This window comes from Schistocerca nitens, chromosome 4, assembly GCF_023898315.1.
Source record: "Schistocerca nitens isolate TAMUIC-IGC-003100 chromosome 4, iqSchNite1.1, whole genome shotgun sequence".
NCBI classification, from domain to species: domain Eukaryota; kingdom Metazoa; phylum Arthropoda; class Insecta; order Orthoptera; family Acrididae; genus Schistocerca; species Schistocerca nitens.
In genome coordinates this window covers 551,122,350-551,145,699 of record NC_064617.1, presented here as the reverse complement: position 1 = coordinate 551,145,699, position 23,350 = coordinate 551,122,350, and the positions used below count along the sequence as shown (strand labels likewise).

Below are 23,350 nucleotides of genomic sequence, written 5' to 3'. Positions count from 1 at the left end.
CCATTAACAACAAATAACCGCCATTCGCGACCTCAGTGGTATCAAGCGAGAGCTCTTCGGAGGGCATGGTAGAGGTCTGTCGCGTTTTCTAATGGAAGCTGGATACCGAGGCGGAACCAGCTTCCATTAGAAAACGCGACAGACCTCTACCATGCCCTCCGAAGAGCTCTCGCTTGATACCACTGAGGTCGCGAATGGCCTCGGTTGTTAAGCCCTTTGGTTAAAAGGAGGCCAACTGAGGCCTACAGCCAACTTGTCTGCGTCCAAGATACACTCGACCTACACATGGACCTAAGGTCTGTCGTGTGATTTCGTATGACAGCGGGAGCACTCTCGTGGTTATCTCACTTACCCTGAATCCAAATTTGTACGAGAGTCTTCTGATTCGACGTGTTCTGCTGCCATTCATTGACAGCATCCCAGGGTGTGCCTCCTAACAGCGTACTGCTCGCCCACATACCGCTGTTGCCTTGGCCTACTCAATCACCAGAATTGTCACCTATCGGGAACATAGGGGACTATATCTGACAACAAACGCGTTACCCACAACCTTCATTAACCGTCCCAATTTTGACCGACCTAGTGCAACAGGCATGGAACTCCATCCCCAAAACTGCCATCCAGCACGGGTTCAACACAACGCATGCACGATTGTATGTTTGCATTCAACATTCCGGCACTCACACCAGTTATTAATGTACTAGAATTTCACATTTGCAACCGCTTATCTCACGCTGACATTAACCTGTGTTCTTCCAACGTTAATCACTTAAATACGTTACAATAAAATAAATTCCCGAAATTTCATTACTCTACGTTAATTATTTTTTGGTGCTGCAGTTTTTTTCCGACAGCGTATCAATTCGAATTCCTGTCGTCCATCTACATGAAATATGATTCTTGTGGCATCCTTTATAAAAATTGTGAATGACTTCTCACGTAAATTATCCAGTCGGTTATCTTTCAATCAACTATCTGTAGAATAAGGATCGCACACACTTCAAACTATAGATAGGAACATAGGATCTCGTGATGTTGTGCTCAACGTATTACCCAGGTGATTCAAAATGTGTGTTTATCTCGGTTTTATATGTGGAAAATACACCTGCTTAATTTGAAATATTTTAACGTCGATTGTCACAACATGCTCTTCCACATGACATTAAAATTCAAGGATTAATGAGAAAGAAAATTTTAAAACCTCAGTTGAATCTTATCTCTACGCTTCCTTAATATCTCCTCTGCACACGTTTTTTATATTCTTCCTAAGATTAGGGTACAAAAATTCGCGTTAAAGGTTATTATTTGTTACTGTGGGGTTTCGATGTCTGAACCTGTCAACTGCCAGTATCGGTATCTCGGAGACAACTAAAAATATATCTCACACGGAGTATGTGTGGTTACTTACCAGACTGCTCGACGCGAGGACTGTTTTCTTTCAACATATTGTATAAATCTCAAGTAACATCATATCTTCATTCCTTTTTGTGAGCTCATTAGTTTTGTGACATTCGTGATGAAGACACAGCTACCTACTTTCCTAGTGTTTGATGTCCATAACTTACAGAATTTATTTTAACGTGCTTTACTAATATCAATTGAAACTATACGGTTCTAGAGACCTTTTCAAGTCTCAGACATCTATATTTATGCAAATTTACATCAGGGATTTTTTGGAATTGCAAAGTTCTCTGGAACCATATAGTTCCATTTGAATGTAACAGTGCGCCGTAGTGATTGCGTATCTACCTCTTGAGGAGGAGACTTGGGTTCGAACTTCGGCCTTGATATAAATTATCATTCGCCGCAGTTATACTGACAGCTATACTTAACTGAACCATATGCTTATTCACTAGTATGTTTCTAGTATTGCCATACTGTTTGTGGATAGGTACTCGGATTTTTGTAAAACGTTTAGTAATTACTTTTGCAGGCAGAAAAAAATAATCAGGTTTCAAATGATTCACTAGTTCTTCATCTCACATGAAGTCTCAGTAACACTTATTTGTTGTAGATGTCTAGGAAATGCAAAGTGGTTACAACTCATCCTTATGTATATGCAGTACTAAGAATATTACTCACCAGTTGTAGAAAATGTATGACAAAGGAACTAACACATTATCCCATTATCAAGTTGTATAAAACAAGGAACCACATGCGGCTATAAAACGTGCATCTCTACACAGAAAAACTCTTCGTAGTACTTCCCGTGTAGGCGTTTAACACCTATACAGATCTTAGTTATCAACTGTCCGTATGTACCCAAATTTGTACTGACATGTTACTTCCATGTCACAGTTCCCAACGATGCTGCCGTCTACAGTAAAATCTATGAATGTTTATGCATCAATTATAACAAATACTAAATTATTTACAGTACTAAAACCTAAGTAGTTTGGGAAATTCTCTCATAAAATGAAAAATGTAATGATTATGTTTCCTGCAACAGCCGAGTTTGTCATAAGTCACATATGACTCTTTTTATTGTCAGACCTACAAAAAATAAAGGAAAGACATGTCCACGTTTACACCGAATAGGAGTTTTCTATTTTCTCTTTAGTGTATGTGTTCTGTAGTCTACAACTGAATGCAAATGGTGTAAATATTATACATCGTATTACTTTAATCAAATGCAAAAACCAAGGAACTAAATACACTGTGGAATATAAGAGGGCCTTCAAAGAAACGAGAATAAATAGAATCAAAACTTTTAGTTACTTGTTAGACTGTTTGGATGGCCACAATTTCAACTAAAATTTCCTTATATTAAAATTTTCTGCACACAATTACCCTTAGGGTGGCCCTGTAATAAGTGCCACGAGATTCTTTTTTTACTTTTTATTCATTTATTTTTTTAACTGAACATTGAGGAATGATGTATCAGTAAAGTTCGTAAACCGATCTGACAAAAATTTATGTTGTTTCCGTGTGTATATCTTTTTTCTGTTCATGTAGTATAATTTGCATGTAAAACTAGATAGTACGCATTAGTTAGTAACACCGACACTTCGATCTAGGTAAACCACAACAATCACTAAATAGTGGTATTGTGTGATAAAATCTGTTTAGCGAGTAAAAGTTTCGTTTATAGAAATAATGTCTGGTGTATCTTTATTTAGTCATTGATGAGAGATACGATTTTACTGTAACAGTTCATGAATGACATCAGCATCTTCGCGACGACAGACGACTTAGTGAGGAAAGTTACAGAGCTCTCCAACTTACCAGCATACTACTATGTGTTTGACTATGGACAGCCCACATCCCAATCAGAGTGGGGTAAGTACAAATACCTACAGTGTAGCTGTATTTACATAGTGGGGTAGTGTTCATACAACCCCACTTATTCTAGGACATAGGGCAATTTAAATATGGTAGGAAATTCGAAGAGTTTCTATTATTTAGCAAAGCAGAATGAGCTTGCATGGTTGACACACTATTCGAAGATGACGGTTCCTGTCCAGGACAAAGGATCCATTGTTCTCCTTATCTCCACTGTAAGACAACTGTATCGCTTAAAATTGATAACATGTAACGTTTACCTCATTATGTATTAACTAATCCTAATAATTTATTATCCAAAAAGACTTCAAGGATTTCCTCAACACCAGCAGAGGTGCAAAGAAGATAGTTATCCCCAGTATTACTAGCCATCATGTAAGGAAGAGTTAAGGGTAGCTATAATTTCAACTACCTAGTTTCAACTACTTTTCCTGGTCACAGAACTATCCACTTCCTACATCCAAAAGACACATGCATATCAACATTAACAGGAAAGTTTGTGCAATTTTTGACAGGGTAGTAAATAAGAAAATAAATAATCCTGAACAAAAATTTTATTAATTATACATATATATACATTTACATACAGAAAACAGCTCTCATATTTTTATTTGTAGTTTCAATAACATCCAGTTCAATTTGAATTTATAATTTAAATACAAATTTTTAATTATCTGTTTCTTTCACCACCCAGTAACTAGAGAAATACTAAGAAACGATGTTCTGATATTTCAATAGATATGAATTTTTTCCTATGGGTTGTCTCTTTTATGACTAACAATTCTCTCCATTCCTTCTCGCAATTCTTTAAGCTGAAAACATTAGTAAACTTTAATTTTTCCTCTTTTCTCTTGCATTACACTATTGTTAAAACACTCCTCATCATACTTGGTTTATTTTGGCAATTCTTCTGCTATATATCCTGTAGAAATTTCCATATAAAATATTAAGTTCACAATATGTGCAAACAAATTATCATTAAATGTTGTCATTCCATTCCTTTCAGTTTCGCAAATGGCCATTTTAATAGTAGGTGCGCAATGTTGAGCTGACCACATTTAGATGCAATGTAATATCCTTTTGGAACAAATCCAAATGATATTGGATGTTTATAAAAAGATTTTTCGAAACTTCCTTTAACATAACAAACATATAATTACAAAAGTTTTGGCTAGTACTTCAACTTACGCCACTTATTATTGATATTTATAATAAATGCTGATATTTTATATTACCTAGTTGTATTTGGATTTTTGCATACACTGTGTTTCAAGTAATTTGTAGACCTCACTAGTACATGTGCAATGCTTTCAACTTTTTCCAATTTCAGTTCACACTCTTTCGTAATGGCAGCTGTTAGCACCATATACAGCAGGTTTAATTTTTTTGGATATGGTGTCTTCCACTTCCAGTTTTATTTTGCATATCCATGACACCTTAAGCGCACTTAAACGCGCAATTTCTTTAATGACGTAAGTCAGTTTGACATAACGTTTCTTTTTCTTAGGATCTGTAGGACAACATTGTTCGTGAAAACCAGCCTTAATCTCGTAATGTCTTTATTGGTTTGTGGGGAACAATATTCCGAATTGGGAAAAATACGGTTATGTAGCTTTAATGAAACCCTTCCTCACAATACTTGTATCTTCTTTGTTGTTCTTGACAGACAGAACATAGTTTATAATCTTTTCTCTACAAAAAGCTTGTGTATTTAGGATCCATAACCAGAATTTTATATAATTATCAAACGGATTGTATTGCATGTATGTGAATATTTACAACGCAGCATCTTTCATCTTTAGAGTGTACAATGAGAAATCATAGCTGCAACAATGTGTCTTCTGTGAGAGTAAAAAGCAATAGCATAGTTTCGTCAAAGGTGTCAGACATACCTCAGTTAATGGGGTAGAAGACGAGGCCAATGGACAAACAATTTGATATGTAGTTATTATAGGAAAACCCAGACGATCTTGCTACTGACATTGTCAACATAACGTTCAGTGAAGTCTGTACACTTCTCAGGAGAAAAAAGTTTAAATATCCTTTCGTCCATTACAGAACCGTTTTGTGACTGCCTTATGGTGGTTAAAATCTGTGATCAAGCGGACTGGCAGGAACAGATAAAAAAGGTACAGAAACAATGCCAAAGAAATAAATGTGTTGTGCATTTTAACAGCTATCTGTGCTGTAAATACCACAAGTTCATCTCGACGAGACATGTTCTCAAGATGAAGGTACCATTTCGGTGAATTGGAATGACAATGTGACACAAAGAGGCTTTTTAGAAACAGAAATGCACAGGGATTCACTGGCAGCCATTTCGAGGAAATACAAAAATCCTGTGGTAATACCATGTAAACTGCAATAGGCTGACCCTAAAACGGGTGAACTAATTGAAAATGTGCCTGGAAAATTGCAGTAACTTCGAGTAGACCATTATAACGTTAGGGGTCTGGATAGAACCCAAGTTTTTGCTGGTATTTTTAACAAAATGGGAGGGGGTGGAGCGGTGGCTACCGAATATCAGTGACCTTTTGTGCAAGGAGACTATCAAGAAATAAGCAGTTTCTTTGTAAATAACGATAAAAAATTTGGAATAGATTTCTTAAAGTAAGTGAGCTACAACTGTACAAATTTTTATGTTAGTCACAAAGCTAGGGGGAACTAGTTTAATGGGAATCACTTCATTGATTTTAAATCGATCTAAAGCACATGGTTTTGCGATACACAAAGCTACAGTGTACGATTAGAAAGTGTATCACGTCTTTGACCCAGACCAAAATTGTGTAAGTGTGTTAGGCACCAACAAACAGTATTTACAATGTGCGCCACTGTATTCTATATCTAACAGAACAGGTACAGTGTGGTATTTAACAGTGCTCTGCAGTTTGTCTTCTGAGGCACTAAGAATACCCGAAAACTGACTGGTGTGCAAGTAAGTCTTGCAGGAAACCAGCACTGAGAAAACAATGTAAACTATGAGCTGTCTGCCTATAGAGTAACTAAGTGGAGTTTGTGACGTATTCTCCAACAAATATAGTGTTTTACTAAAGATGGAGAAACGTATTTTTCTCAGCCCATAACACTGTTCTCCATAATACTGTATGATATAATTATTACTTAATTAGGGTGATTCCTAATAATAATATTGAGGAAAAAGAGCCAATGTGTCTAAGAGACAAAGCTGTTCTCTGCTTCAGAAATTAATTGTTTGTATGATATTAATGCATCATGCATGCCAAACAGAAGACTGGAAATGGAAAAGATTGGAATCAAAAAATGAAAACTGGAGTATATGGCGTAAACAGTTGCCATAATGAAAGAAAATAAACCTCAGTTGGAATAATAAGAAACTAATGCAGATGTACAAGCCACATTTAAAGTCTCTTTGAACATAATGTACGAAAATATCTGGATACAACCAGGAATATAAAACATCAGCAAACAGTGTAAATGGAAATGATAAGTAATCATATATCGGAGTACTGGGCAAAATTTTTGGTTTTGGTCACATTTATTTTGTTAAAGGAGGCATGAAAAAACGTTCATAGTGTTCCAGTCCTATCTGAATCCGTTTAATACGAATGGTTACATGGTCTCTAAATGTAACTGACTGTACACGTGCAACTAGAAACGAAACAGCCATTCCATGTGTTTAAAACATGCAAATGTAATTTAATGTTAATTCGTTCACAAACATTGAAAACTTACAGTTTATACGGAAACTTCCAAAGAATGTGGAAGAGAAGACTGCCATAGTATACCCAGGACGATGTGGAATATTAACCAATAGTGTAATTCATGAGATAAGACGCAAAATTAAAACTCCCAACCGCTCTCAGTTACAAGAATTGTAATAAGGAACATAGTTAATGATCAAAGATGCAAAAGATATGGTTTACAGGATAAAATTGCTATTTACTGTAATTTGATGATGTACTTTCTTTTTATTTTTCACATTACTGACTGGGGAAAGAAATAGACCATCCAAATTTAGATTTAAATAAGAAATTAAAATTATATGGGATGTTATTTAAATTATGCCAAAGAAAAACAAAGCGCTGTCTTCTGTGATTAAATATATATGCTAAATTTAGTACATTTTTGTGCAAGATCGATTATTTTCTTATCCACTACCTTGCCAAAAATCCTTAAAAATATCTTTTCATTGAGGTTTCGTATGAAGGAAGTGGGTACGATGCACCTGAACAGTAGTTGAAACTAGGTAGCTTACTTATAAGAAAAAATTTCTTACTCTGTTTCCATATTTTTTGCAATCCAAGCCTTCAGTCCTGATACCAGTCAAAGTCACTGTTCTATTGCACATAAATGTTAAAGGTACCTCTGGTGCATAATTACAAAAAAGTTGAGACACATGTTACGGTGTGTGTGTGTGTTTAGAACATCAGTGCATGTAGCATGAGATACACGAGTGAGGAAACTGATATCTAACAAGAACACGGGAATGGTGAGGATAACTATTTTATTATATTTTATTCTTTTGACTGATGTTGGTGGTGGGGAAATCCTTGACAGTCACTTTTTCGATAAGAAATCATTGTAATAGTTAATAAATAAGGATGATAAAAGTGACAGGTAGTCAATATGGAGTCACATAGATGCCGTAGAATTGAGATAAGAACAATGGACACCTTGTCTTTGATTGCACCCGACATCTGGGATAATTCTGGAAAACATACAGCCTCGTCTCGATTTCCTGACAAATAGAAAAACACCTTTTCGAATTTTCCGCCATTTCAAGAGAACCAATTCTCCTTGATAATATAGGGGAGAAGGTAAACTGTCTTTGGCACTTGAACTAAGAGGAGATCTGTCAAGAATACAGGCTGCAGTCGTATACCCAATGCGCCACTACATATGTAGTACAGTCCTAGAAGGAGTTCTGAACCTCTGCCCTTGAAAACTGAAAAAGTAATCCAAAAGCAACAAACTGTCATTGAACAAAACCAATCATCATAACCATCATCATCATCTTGGACAGTTTCCAACTTCTTGCTGGGTCTATTTGGAACATAAGCCTCTCCATCATCATCTGTCTTGCCATCATCTCTCCATCTTCACCTTGGTCCAGTCTTCTCCTTTCTTCTGGACGCATTTCTCCACTCCTTTCAGCCATCTGTCTCTCGGTCTTCCTTTTGGTCTCTTTCCTTCCAGTTTAATATCGTGTATCCTCCTGGGTATCCTCTTCTCCTGTCAATTCTTAACCTGTCTATCTTTGTCACTCCAATACTGTTCCTCAAGAATTTCATCTCACTAGCTTGTACTTTGCTTTTCTCTCTTCCTTTCATAATCCATGTTCCGGATGCATACGTCAGGATCAGGACACTGTATCGGCGGTATATAAACTTTTTACTGATTTGGGATACCTCCTTGCTCCATATCAGGGTTCTGACACTCTTCCGAAATGCTTCTGGTCCCCCCCCCCCCCACTTGTTTATTTCTCTGACGTTTCTTCCATCTTCCTGTATCAGGCTTCCTTGGTACTTGAAATTTTCCACTCTCCTCAATCCTCTCCCCCTCCCCCATTAACAATGGTTCCTCTCTCCTTCGTTGTTGTTGTGACAATCATCTCGCTCTTACTTATACTAAATTTTATCTAATATTCTTGTACTGTTCGTTCCCATATGTCCAACTGCACTTGTACTTCTTCCTCCTTATTCCACCAAATCATCAGATCATCTGTAGACAGCATAGCTTCCATCTTTATTCACCAATTACTTGTACTACTGTACTCATTATATCATCCATCAATACAATGAAGAGTAGTGGAGAAAGTGCACCTCCCTGCTTCAAGACATTCTTCAGTTCAATCCAAGCTGATCTCTCTCCTACCACTTTCACACAGCCCACACTTCCATGGTACATTTCCCTTATCCTCCAAAAAAATCTGTTTTGCTACTCTTCTGTTCTCCAGGGCCTTCTTTGCTTCAACGTACACTAACATTAACTTTTTCAATATCCACGAAGGTCATTAGTAGATCTAGTCCATATTCATAGTGCTGTTCCTGCAGTTGTCTTACAGTAAAAATTAGATCCACTGTGGACCCTCCTGTTCTGAAACCACGTTGCTCTTCTCTCATCCCTCCTAATTTTGCCCGATTTCGTGCTTTCAAAATGTTCCTAAAAATCTTTCCACAATGATTCTTTAGTGTTATCCACCGATAGTTCTTGCATTCTTATCGATTTTCCTTCTTAAAGATCGGGATCATTATTCCCTTCTTCCAGCCTTCTTTGATAATCTGCTGTCTCCACACAATTTTCATTACTCGATATATCCATTGTATCCCCGCTTCTCCTGCTAGTCTCACCATCTCTACACTTAGCTCATCCAGACCTGATGACATCCCTCCCTTGATCTTGCCAAATGCCTCTTCCACTTCTCCCAATGTAAAGTCTTTTTCTATTTGCTGTTCCTCCTCTTCTTTCTCCTCGGCTTCTCCCTTATCATCCAGGTCTCCATAACACCTTTTCTGAACCTTTATTATCCTCATCCATTACTCTGGTTCACTGTTTCATCCACTATCTTCTGGCACCGCTCTTTTAATTTCTTTCTTTCTCGCTTGATACTATTCTCTTGTCTCTACTGGTCTCTTTTGGAACCATACCCTAAAGGCTCTATTCTTCTTTTGCACTATATCCCTTGTTTTATCATTCCACTGGGATGTTTCTTTCCATCTTTTTTTCTTTTTTCTTTTCCTCTCACATATTGCTTCGACATATTGTTCCCTTTTCCCTTTAATCCACCCCATTCCTCTTCTACCGTTTTTGGTTCATCCTTTGGGATGCTGGATGCTTTCCTTTACGATTTGAAGCTACTGTAGCCTGCTTTCCTCCTCCTTCAAGTTCCATACCCTTATACATCTTTCCTGTTTTTCTGTACCTTTGTTATCCTTAGTCCCTCTAAGACTCATTACCAGCCAACGGTGGTCGCTATGCAAGGCTTCTGATGGTATTACTTTAACGTCAACGATGTTCCCATTCATCTCACTATTGTACAGGAAGTAGTCAACTATCGACTTTCTATTTAAGTCTTGACTGTAATAGGTAATCTTGTGGCTCTCTCTTTTCATGAACCAAGAGTTCTCAACCAGCAAGCCATTCCTTTGACAGAACTTCGTGTTTCACCTTCCCCATTTCGGCAGACCCAACCCTCTCGTCCAAGCACACTTTCACATCCTTGTCTTTCTCTTCCCATGTGTGCATTTAAATCCCCCTTTACTATCACATTTTTCCTTCGCATCTGATTCTGCATTTCCTCTTCAAACACTTGCTTCTCCTGATAAGTGCAACCCACCTGTGGCACATACACTTGCACTGCCTCTATGGTCGTCCCCTGGAATGATATTTTGATATTCATCACCCTATCACTTATTCTCTTCACTTCCTCTTTTAATCTATCTCTTACTAATATTCCCACTCCATTTCCCCTTCCCTCCTCATTTCCACCCCAGTATAGTCGGTAGCCTTTCCTCCATTCTCTCCTTCCATCTCCTTTCCATCTCGTTTCAGCTAACCTCAATAGGTCTAACTTCCTTCTTTCCATCATGTCTACTATCTACTCCACCTTTCCAGTCAATATCAATATTAGATACTATTTTGTTACAAAACCTATGCATCAATCTGAAAGCTGACTGCTTCTTACTCATGCATGTTGGTTTAGAAATCTGAAGCTGCTACAGTAAAAGAATACCCTTCTTAATTCGTCATTGTGTTTCTAAATATGCGTGCCTTATACTCAAAGCTAGAGTACATTAGAGAAACTGAATGATTTATCTAGTAGCCGTACATTTGTGAACAATTTATAGAGAGCTGCATCCTCAAAATTTGTCTCTTTCATTAAGAATTTAAAAAAAAGTCTTAGTTTTGTTGGAGAGTGGCTGTACGGTTGCAGGTGTTCTTCATTCTGGGGAAATGCCCTTCCTCTTTCTAAGGAAAGATACAGAATACAACCTGGACCCGGAGTCGGAGGAGGAGCGCGTCCGCCGGAACATGCTGATACTTTGGACTAACTTCGCTAAATATGGGTAAGAGCAAGGAAACTGTTGCTTTTTGCGGCAGTGCTTCGCAGTACGAACAATGTCACTTTTCATCACCATTAAAATTTGGCAAAGCAGCAGATGTATCATCCGCCCTATGCTTGCACAAATCTGTAAGGGGCGATCAAAACTTTTCCGTTTCAGGTCGTTGATAAGCGTGTATGTAACACAACGCGACTCCAATGTCAGTACGTGTGCCGACATGTAGGCTAAGTATTAGTGTGGCATTCGCGTCTTTCCGACGTGCGTGCGGTAAATGCGGAAACGTGAACTTTGACGATGTCAGTATCAGACAGGGCGAACAATCCGTTAACTTTTCTTGGCTGTCGAAGGACAAACACCGGTAGACATCCACCGAAGACTGAAGAATGTTAGGGGGCAGCATATCTTTCGAAAAGCACTGTTACGTAATGGTGGTGCTGCTATTTCATGTAACGCACATCCCTGAATCGCAAATTTCGAAAAGCATAAGTTATGTACCAGCCCTGTTGTCCCGCTCTCTCACCATACGGTTGTAATACCTTAGGTCCCTTATAGGTCTCGATGAGTAGGCGATTCCTGTCGGACGAGCACATGCAGCAGACGGTTACGGATTTCTTCACGACGCAGGACACTGTGATTTACCATACAGGTATCTTCAACCCGGTGTGTCACTGGGACGATTGTCTCAATGCCCACTGAGAGTTGCATATAAAGTCTTCGAACGGAAATTTGTTGATAGCCCCTTATAATAGTTCCAGATTACAGTCCCATGAGGTCTCTACATACTGTCAGAGAGAGTGCATGTAACAGGCGAAGGTTTTCACTTACACTGTTTCTGTTTGCTTTCTGCTGCAAATGCGTACATGTTAATATGCAGTGCGTTAAGACTATTTTGGGAACTCAATACTTCTCACAATTACTCTGAATCATATCACTAAATCATACCTCTAACATACCTGTGTAGTAAATGAATGCAGTGACAGCATTAAATGAAGCATTAAATCATCGCAGTTGTTGTATCGTACAATAACGGAAGCTGTATTTACTTTCTAGAAATCCAACGCCGGAAGCAGACCCTGTAGTATGGGAGCCGTACCACCTGACAAATCGGGCTTATCTGCTAATGCAGGCCAACTTCTCGCTGGCTCACGACAAGCTCGGCGAACGCATGGACTTCTGGCATGAGAATGTTCCTCTTCTTCCTTTTCCCGACACCTTCTAGAAATACAATATTCTTAACAACAGAAAAGCTACGCTAAGCCTTCATAAATACTTGTAATGAAGTTTAGGACACAATTTCATTCGATGTGTGTGTAATTAAATCACTGAATTATAAGAGAAGCCACATCTGTATTAAAATCCCGTCAGGAAATAAATCCGGAGCTTCCTGCGGTGCTTGCATCAAGAAATGATCTTAGTGTTCGCAATATGCAAAATAGAATCTCTTTAACCAGGAATTTCATGGACCTTTTTATGGTGGTTTCATAATTTCTTGAAATTCGTACAACTAGCTTAATTAAACTATAGGTAAACTGTGTTCCTAAGACATTCAGATGACTATTGTATTTAGATAATTACCATTCTACTCACTCAAATATTAACCCAGCATTAGCGCATAGTCAGTAACTATTTACTACAAACGGGAAACACCTCTTCTCAAAAAGTCTAAGTCTACGTGACTACATTTTGTTCTGAATGGTAAACAAAGAGCTTCTCTGTCTCTTTTATCATAGATGCATATTTTATAGTATAGTATTTCTAAACACAAATAGACGATAACGCTATAATTATATTTAATGTATGTTACGCAATACAAAATGATAACGTCCACTTTGTCTGTGAACGCTGTTGTCTGTAACGTGAAGCTGCACAAACCTATCCAAGGCTAAAACGATTTGAGACCTTGATACACAAGTCAACTGTCTAAGGCAGACAAAACACAGCTACATAATATCCCAATAATCAGTATTGGGGCAGAGATACTAGCTGTCATAATTTTATTTAAATTAGCACACTCTCACTAACTTTTCGTTCAATGTTCTCTAAGACACCAAGAAACTCCATCGCTAGGTTACTTGACCAAAGACATTAAATAGAAATCTCTGTTTAAAACGAACTTAAATACGTGGGGTGTTCCTAGATATTGCACAGAAATTAATCCAATAGACTGTAAGCTTTCACTGAGTCTCTGAAATGTTGCACTTGACAAGAATTCAAGCTGAGGCTTGAAGTGTGCAGTAATTAAACTATTTCCTCTACCTATGTTAATGAACATCTCAATCCGAAATCTTGAAATAATTACAAATCCGATTTTCGTTAATATACTCGAAATAGCAAGCTTTGACTCCATCGGAATTAGCTCAAAACTATGTACTATTCTCACAAAACATTCTCATAAAATTTCTCAGCTTCTATTTAACTGTCTTGATCGCAAAATTTTTTTGAAAATTTAAAAATATGTACATCATGATCGCTCTTCCTAATGTCATTTTAAACCGAATTCTATTCAAAATTTTGTAAATTTTAAAGTGAAAACTTTTCACCACAAGATTACGTCCTTTGGTAAATCTTGCAGATCTGTGTTCTGCAAGCGCAAAATATTCATACATTGCCGCTAGCTAGTGTGACCCTTATAATCACTGACATCATTTCCATCCATTTTATTTCTTCATGTTCTTCAGACTATGCATTAAATGCAACGATAGATCAATATGTATCTTCGAATTAACGCTTTTACGCCTAATAAAATTGTGTATTCACAATGAAACATATTGAATAACTTTATGTACATTGAAAACCTTTTGAAATAGTAGGAAAAATACAACTGGCATACCGTCATGGGATTTGGTGTGCTCTTTCTTGTGACATTGCTAGAATCACTAGGTCTAGAATCGAAGTGCAAAATACCATCTCAAGTATTTCAATGAATTAAAAACATAGAAGAAAAATAATTGTTGTCTGCAGAATGATGAGATACTACATTATGACCATTATCCATCACGAGAATGAATGCCGTGCAGTGTAGTTTTCATATGTTCGTATACAATATAATGTGATAGGGGAGACCAGCAATCACAGTCCATTTCGTCTGTAGGATACAATCAAAATGTGTAAGAGTTAGTCTACAAGTTCCTCTAGGAGCAGTCGTCGCGCCACACCAAGAGACACCAACCAGCTGTGTAGGAGGGGGAAAGGCAATTGCTTTCAGGTGTAGTCTATACGCATACATCGACACAGATCACTGGAGACTGTCTGCTGAAAATATATTCTGCGCCATGCCAGTACTGCTCTAGACGTTGTGGCAGAAAAAGGGGAAGTGAAAGATCAAGTATGTGATACTGTTTCAGCAGGCCGAAAGTGACCTCACATCGTTTTTCCAATGCATTACTGGGATCAACGACCGGTTGTGTTGTTCATTGTAATGACAAGGAGGCATTTATTGAGCATTTCTACTTATGCTGGCGATAACCAATCAAGTTGACATAACTGTTACCTGTCCTCCTGAAGATTATTTGATAGGGTACTATGCAGCTATCACTGAATACTCAGATAACTATGTACCAAGGAAAGTAGCTAAAACAGCTGTTGGTATTAAGTTATTTTATTTTGACAAGCTGTTCCTGCATTTCCATAAGCCATATTCAGGCTCCATATGCACTTCATCTTCCCCCATGAACCATGGACCTTGCCGTTGGTGGGGAGGCTTGCGTGCCTCAGCGATACAGATGGCCGTACCGTAGGTGCTACCACAACGGAGGGGTATCTGTTGAGAAGCCAGACAAACATGTGGTTCCTGAAGAGGGGCAGCAGCCTTTTCAGTAGTTGCAGGGGCAACAGTCTGGATGATTGACTGATCTGGCCTTGTAGCATTAACCAAAACGGCCTTGCTGTGCTGGTACTGCGAATGGCTGAAAGCAAGGGGAAACTACAGCCGTAATTTTTCCCGAGGACATGCAGCTTTAACGTATGATTAAATGATGATGGCGTCCTCTTTGGTAAAATATTCCTGAGGTAAAATAGTCCCCCATTCGGATCTCCGGGTGGGGACTACTAAAGAGGACGTCGTTATCAGGAGAAAGAAAACTGGCGTTCTACGGATCGGAGCGTGGAATGTCAGATCCCTTAATCGGGCAGGTAGGTTAGAAAATTTAAAAAGGGAAATGGATAGGTTAAAGTTAGATATAGTGGGAGTTAGTGAAGTTCGGTGGCAGGAGGAACAAGACTTTTGGTCAGGTGATTACTGGGTTATAAATACAAAATCAAATAGGGGTAATGCAGGAGTAGGTTTAATTATGAATAAAAAAATAGGAGTGCGGGTTAGCTACTACAAACAGCATAGTGAACGCATTATTTTGGCCAAGATAGACACAAAGCCCATGCCTACTACAGTAGTACAAGTTTATATGCCAACTAGCTCTGCAGATGATGAAGAAAGTGATGAAATGTATGACGAGATAAAAGAAATTATTCAGCTAGTGAAGAGAGACGAAAATTTAATAGTCATGGGTGACTGGAATTCGTCAGTAGGAAAAGGGAGAGAAGGAAACATAGTAGGTGAATATGGATTGGGGGGAAGAAATGAAAGAGGAAGCCGCCTTGTAGAATTTTGCACAGAGCATAACTTAATCATAGCTAACACTTGGTTCAAGAATCATAAAAGAAGGTTGTATACCTGGAAGAATCCTGGAGATACTAGAAGGTATCAGACAGATTATATAATGGTAAGACAGAGATTTAGAAACCAGGTTTTAAATTGTAAGACATTTCCAGGGGCAGATGTGGATTCTGACCACAATCTATTGGTTATGAACTGCATATTGAAACTGAAGAAACTGCAAAAGGTGGGAATTTAAGGAGATGGGACCTGGATAAACTGAAAGAACCAGAGGTTGTAGAGAGTTTCAGGGAGAGCATAAGGGAACCATTGATAGGAATGGGGGACAGAAATACAGTAGAAGAAGAATGGGTAGCTCTGAGGGATGTAGTAGTGAAGGCAGCAGAGGATCAAGTAGGTAAAAAGACGAGGGCTAATAGAAATCCTTGGGTAACAGAAGAAATATTGAATTTAATTGATGAAAGGAGAAAATATAAAAATGCAGTAAATAAAGCAGGCAAAAGGGAATACAAACGTCTCAAAAATGAGATCGACAGGAAGTGCAAAATGGCTAAGCAGGGATGGCTAGAGGACAAATGTAAGGATGTAGAGGCTTGTCTCACTAGGGGTAAGATAGATACTGCCTACAGGAAAATTAAAGAGACCTTTGGAGAGAAGAGAACCACTTGTATGAATATCAAGAGCTCAGATGGCAACCCAGTTCTAAGCAAAGAAGGGAAGGCAGAAAGGTGGAAGGAGTATATAGAGGGTTTATACAAGGGCGATGTACTTGAGGACAATATTATGGAAATGGAAGTGGATGTAGATGAAGATGAAATGGGAGATAAGATACTGCGTGAAGAGTTTGACAGAGCACTGAAAGACCTGAGTCGAAACAAGGCCCCGGGAGTAGACACATTCTATTAGAACTACTGATGGCCTTGGGAGAGCCAGTCACGACAAAACTCTACCATCTGATGAGCAAGATCTATGAGACAGGCGAAATACCCACAGACTTCAAGAAGAATATAGTAATTCCAATCCCAAAGAAAGCAGGCGTTGACAGATGTGAAAATTACCGAACAATCAGTTTAATAAGTCACAGCTGCAAAATACTAACGCGAATTCTTTACAGACGAATGGAAAAACTGGTAGAAGCGGACCTCGGGGAAGATCAGTTTGGATTCCGTAGAAATGTTGGAACACGTGAGGCAATACTAACCTTACGACTTATCTTAGAAGAAAGATTAAGAAAACGCAAACCTACGTTTCTAGCATTTGTAGACTTAGAGAAGGCTTTTGACAACGTTAACTGGAATACTCTCTTTCAAATTCTGAAGGTGGCAGTGGTAAAATACAAGGAGCGAAAGGCTATTTACAATTTGTACAGAAACCAGATGGCAGTTATAAGAGGCGAGGGGCATGAAAGGGAAGCAGTGGTTGGGAAAGGAGTGAGACAGGGTTGTAGCCTCTCCCCGATGTTATTCAATGTGTATATTGAGCAAGCAGTAAAGGAAACAAAAGAAAAATTCAGAGTAGGTATTAAAATTCATGGAGAAGAAGTAAAAACTTTGAGGTTCGCCGATGACATTGCAATTCTGTCAGAGACAGCAAAGGACTTGGAGGAGCAGTTGAACGGAATGGACAGTGTCATGAAAGGAGGATATAAGATGAACATCAACAAAAGCAAAACGAGGATAATGGAATGTAGTCAAATTAAATCGGGTGATGCTGAGGGGATTAGATTAGGAAATGTGACACTTAAAGTAGTAAAGGAGTTTTGCTATTTAGGGAGTAAAATAACTGATGATGGTCGAAGTGGAGAGGATATAAAATGTAGACTGGCAATGGCAAGGAAGTCGTTTCTGAAGAAGAGAAATTTGTTAACATCTAGTATAGATTTGTCAGGAAGTCGTTCCTGAAAGTATTTGTATGGAGTGTAGCCATGTATGGAAGTGAAACCTGGACGAAAAATAGTTTGGACAAGAAAAGAATAGAAGCTTTCGAAATGTGGTGCTACAGAAGAATGCTGAAGATAAGGTGGGGAGATCACGTAACTAATGAGGAGGTATTGAATAGGATTGGGGAGAAGAGAAGTTTGTGGCACAACTTGACTAGAAGAAGGGATCGGTTGGTAGGACAAGTTTGAGGCATCAAGGGATCACAAATTTAGCATTGGAGGGCAGTGTGGAGGGTAAAAATCGTAGAGGGAGACCAAGAGATGAATACACTAAGCAGATTCAGAAGGATGTAGGTTGCAGTAGGTACTGGGAGATGAAGAAGCTTGCACAGGATAGAGTAGCATGGAGAGCTGCATCAAACCAGTCTCAGGACTGAAGACCACAACAACAACATGCACTTCATGTATAGAGATTCGGATGTATCGATATTGACATACTAGAACCATCGGTACCTGGAGACTGTGAATATTTCCTTAGAAGAGTTCACATCAAATGGGTTAGTTCTGTGGGTGAGGTCGTCAACATGAGTTAGTACTGTGTTGCTTGAGTTACAGATAGCCTTTTGCAGTAGTAACATGGAGAGCTGCATCAAATCAGTCTCAGGACTGAAGACCACAACAACAACATGCACTTCATGTATAGAAATTCGGATGTATCGATATTGACATACTAGAACCATCGGTACCTGGAGACTGTGAATATTTCCTTAGAAGAGTTCACATCAAATGGGTTAGTTCTGTGGGCGAGGTCGTCAACATGAGTTAGTACTGTGTTGCTTGAGTTACAGATAGCCTTTTGCAGTAGTGAAAAATGTTTCATCGTCGCTATTTTGCCGGAAAGGGGAAGAGAACTAGTGGAACACATATCCCATCACAAGATTGTCTTCTGCACTGTCTCATGGAATAAATGGACGCAAAACTGTTGCTGGTGATTCATAAGTGGAAACTGAATGTTATTCTGCAGCAAATGCTATGAATCATGCTTTTCCCTCACTTACCGTCATTATAAATCATAAAAACACAACGGTTCGTCTCTCTCTCTCTCTCTCTCTCTCTCCCTCTATCACACACACACATTAGTCATGTAGATGTGATTGTTATCTTGTACAGTTGGCAAGTGAGCAGACCAAGTGGGACAATAAAGTCTAGCTATGGGCTTTGAGTCACAGAGTCCGTTCACTGACAGAAAAGAAGTTTCTGCTGTTCGTGACTACGTCTCAGAGCGCACCTGCTGTGGCTGTGTGTTGTCTGCAAAACAGATGACGCTCGAAACACGGATGTGACGCAAATTGTGACTGCATCCTGATCACTTCTGCTGCCGCTGCACGACAACATTGCTGCCTACTTTAGGTTCTGCATTCGCTTATGCGTGGTAACACTGCAGACACTTCTGTCTCTAAATCGCAATACATCAACAAAAGTTTGGAATAATTAGGTCCAAATGATGATCCCTGGTGAGCCACGTAGTGGTAGGATGCATGAAAAGCGCGTGTGGAGTCTCTAGTTACTAGTAAATATGTGATTAGTTCATCTAAATACGAAGAGAATTGGAGCTGTACGAAGAATGCTGATTTCCCATCGCGTTCCTATCATTACCTGTGTCAGTGGGAAACTAGCAAGGTTAATCTAACGTAATGTGTATAATGAATGCGGAATAGTGCCATTACACTGTAAAACATACAACTTACATTTAGAATACCCCTCCAGTCCAAGAAGTATCGAGACAGGATCAATAAACAATAGGGAAACGCTTTAACCTAGAACAATAAATGGTAGTTGGGGGGGGGGGCTATATAAAATCGTTAGTAAAGTATCATCAATTTTACTGCTCCCTATTTTATATTTTATTCAAAGGAGTAGTAATTTTGGCACTAGTTGACTACAATTATAATGCTTTCATTGGTCTGTCACATACAAAATAAAAAATTCTGCTTTTTACATTATATGCAACACCAAATTGGCGAGAACCGCGAACACCTGTAATTGTAAATTTTATGAGGATTTAGTAAGTTAGGCTAATGCTTCATTGGGTGTTCTATAAAGTCCCTTTCCCCTCACCCCTGCTTCCCATGTGCATACAGTGCACAGGACATTCATACAAAGATGTAAGTGGTCCTGTTCAGTGCACTTAACTAAGATGTAAAAAATATCGTCTACATCGCACGTACTACATCCATTGGTACAAGAAAAAAATTCACTATTGAACATAAAATATTAATAGCTAATAGCTCAAAAAGGAAGAGTAACGCAGTGATGGCAGAATACTGGCGACTAATAACTCAAACATAAAAAATTGAAAATCGAAGTTAAATTTTGAATTAAAAACTAAAACTCAGATTCTATATTAAGAAAATCATTATCATTATTTTAAAATTCCTTCGTTCCTTTATATCTCAGCTTCAAAAAAATGAAAGTCCCAACCACTAATTAACTTCAAGTATCTGTTTGTCAAAGCAATTTCAAATTTATCATCAAGCTTCCCCCAAATTTTTTCTCCATTCTAGTTTTTAAATATTCGCAGTCAGTAACCTAGTATACATAATTTACTTCTAATACATATCTTTTGAAGGAAATGAGAGTTGTTAGCGTTATTGACCTTCTTCAGTAGAGCCTCCACGTGTATAGATGAAAACATTGAGTTTAAAAATTTTCGCTCAAAATTCTGTTCTAAGCATCATGTGTTAAATTTTTCTTGCCATACATGACTATATAGGGAAGACTATCATTCAGAATTATATCACTGAATGTAGCACACAGCTTTATTGTTGTTATCTAAGAGGTTAACACATTCATTCTCCTAGACATATTTATTATATCTTGACAAATAACTTCATTTTTTCCATTCTTTGGGTAGATATTCTATAATTTTATGTGATCAAACAAGGAGGACTCTCTTAACTGATTAGTCTTCCTTCTTCGTCTGGAAACCAACAAAAATTAAATAAAACATATCAAATTCTGCATAATTATAGGAAAAGGCAATATTAAGCTAAAATTTCTCTTTCTATTCAGTACAGCAACCATAGTGGTTTGTGGTTCAAAGAAGACTATGAGGATCTTCAAATGCTTTAGTCTCATACTTAGCCACTGAAATTGCCATTCATTCTACAACATCTTCAATGGCAGCTTGATTATTGTCAGATCATCGAAAAATACCATCTCACGCACTTAAAGCCCACATAAAAATTACACTAAAATCTCCTTCCCACATTATTTCATTATAATCCTTGTAAAATCCACCAAGTATTTCACTTTCCTTATTTTTTATCTTCCTATTATTGAGGATATGACCCTCCATGGTTAACCCATTGGTTAGATGAAATTAGTCACATAAGGATAGATGACGAAATTAAATAATGTTCCATTGTAGACAAAATAATGTTTCCTTTCTTTATGATGATAACGACAAACTGCTTTGACAAGTAGTGTTTATTGGACTTTAATCTATGTTGGATAATCTGTACCATTAACTACAATAATTCTAAGGCTCATGTACATTTGAGCATGATTAGGATGCCCATCGCCAATATTTATGTTAATTTCGGTGGTCTGGTTGGGAAGATACAGTTTGTTTTAAGTTTTCTCATTTACAGCAGGTAAGAAACACTGATAGCCCTCTACTTTGTTCATTATATATTAAAAATAAAAATTTATGAAACAATTCCTAAAATAACTGTTACAATAGCATGAGCAAAGTCAAGCAAAGTATGATTTTCATCAGGTACAGTCATTTTCTATTCCTGAATAGTACGGAAAATTGGAATACATACAAGATATTATGGTCAGTGAAATACATGTCCACCAAATTCAGCATTGAGCTTGAAAAAGTAATGATATTAGTTTCTTGATCAAAATCATCAGTATGCTTTACAAATACTCCCTCAGCCAAATTAAATTCGTATTAATTACTCTAGACTCTTGCTAAACCGGCATTCCTCGCACATTTGGATGCTGGATTAGCAGAAGTGCCAGATTGATCAGAGTGTCTAAAATTTAGTATAAACACATAGGGATTGTACTTTATCAAATCAAAAGATACATTTATTTTTACAGGAAACTTAGTTCATGAGTGTGTACATTGATATCATTTTTACTCCACATTCACTATAAAACATGTCCAAAAGTCTTAATTGTCACAATGCTGAAATGCAACTGTGGTATGCTTTATCACACATCAGCTTTTTAATCATATCATAGGTCCTGCCATGTTTCTGATTGTTGCATAATGTACACTAGGAAGACGTTCCCAGCTTCAGCACCAGACGTTTGAGATATCCTCATGTTCTCTCCTCCAAAACCTCATCTTCATCAATGTTATCGTGACTTCTATGTGAGCTTATGCTTATCTCTTTTCTACTAAAGGTTGGTCATAAATAGATGCTCGGGCAACACTGTTGCCAGCAACAATGATTTTCTGCAAAGAACCACAGTTCCGTTTATATATAATTTTGAGCTTTTGCTTAAGGTTTAGCATAACGTGTTTCCCTTTAGAAGCCATGATAATGATCCATAAGGAAAGCAAAATTTGAAAGTGTACAGCAAAGTACAACATTGTAACTAACTAACAACATTGTTGCAGACGAAATTTGAATACTGTAGGTCTCATTATTGTAGGCTGAACGCTCAAATGGCTCTGAGCACATTGGGACTTAACATCTGAGGTTATCAGTCCCTAGGTTGAACGACTGGAAGCTGAGAGTGCGCCAGATTCCTGAGAGGACAGACTACTGAGCGCCTTATTAGGGAGAGTTTAGTGTAATTCAAATGGAATAAATTTAGGCACATTATTACCAACAATCTTTTCATTACTTTCAGTAGTTTGACTACTAAATGAATGTACACTTCCAATACTATCCTTTTCATCCATATATAATTTAATGTCACCTCAATAATAATTCTATTTAAAATTTCGTCTGCTTTAATACGAATATTTAGCTTCTTTGAATGAATCAATTTTTCCAGTCTTCTAATCTAAATTGGCCAACAGAAGTTACTATCATTTCCCTATCACATAATTTATTATTTTCATATATAATATCTGGAGTTAGAAATGATGTATAAGAACCAACTAGTGCAACATTATTAAAACTTTCTCATATAGGTACAATCAATCCTTTTTTGAGAACAGATGACATAACACTCAACTTAAATAGGCGACACTTTTACTATTAATATTAATTAATTTAGTTAAATAAACAGTGTCTAAGGACCAAAAATGAGAATTGTACAGAAGGAGTCAAAAAATAAACATAGTTATCTTTTACCAAATTCTAATGGAATTGTAATAAAAGGACCAAGGGATTTTGAAAAAATAATTTTAATGATTTGTTATTATATTTTAGCTGTATAACAGTTGGACTGTATATATTCAAAAAGTTTTATTAACCAAAATACAAAAAATTAAGACGAAATACTACAAAATTGCTACTTTTATTGAAAACAGTGAATAAATTGAACCACTAAACGAATCTGAAG

At 37.6% G+C, this 23,350-nt stretch overlaps 1 protein-coding gene across 3 annotated transcripts in view; it reads left to right on the top strand.

The window, feature by feature from the left end:
- The window catches only part of LOC126251381 (cholinesterase-like), a 49,707-nt gene extending 36,696 nt beyond the window's left edge, over positions 1-13,011 (top strand). For 2 of the 3 annotated variants that reach the window (XM_049951767.1, XM_049951766.1), the window contains exons 8-10: positions 3,153-3,279; positions 11,195-11,327; positions 12,375-13,011. In XM_049951767.1, the coding sequence (XP_049807724.1) occupies positions 3,153-3,279; positions 11,195-11,327; positions 12,375-12,543 (429 nt within the window). In that variant the 3' untranslated portion in view covers positions 12,544-13,011. The remainder of the gene's footprint in view (positions 1-3,152; positions 3,280-11,194; positions 11,328-12,374) is intronic. The other variant, XM_049951768.1, reaches the window with a different exon arrangement.
- Positions 13,012-23,350: the final 10,339 nt, after the last annotated feature.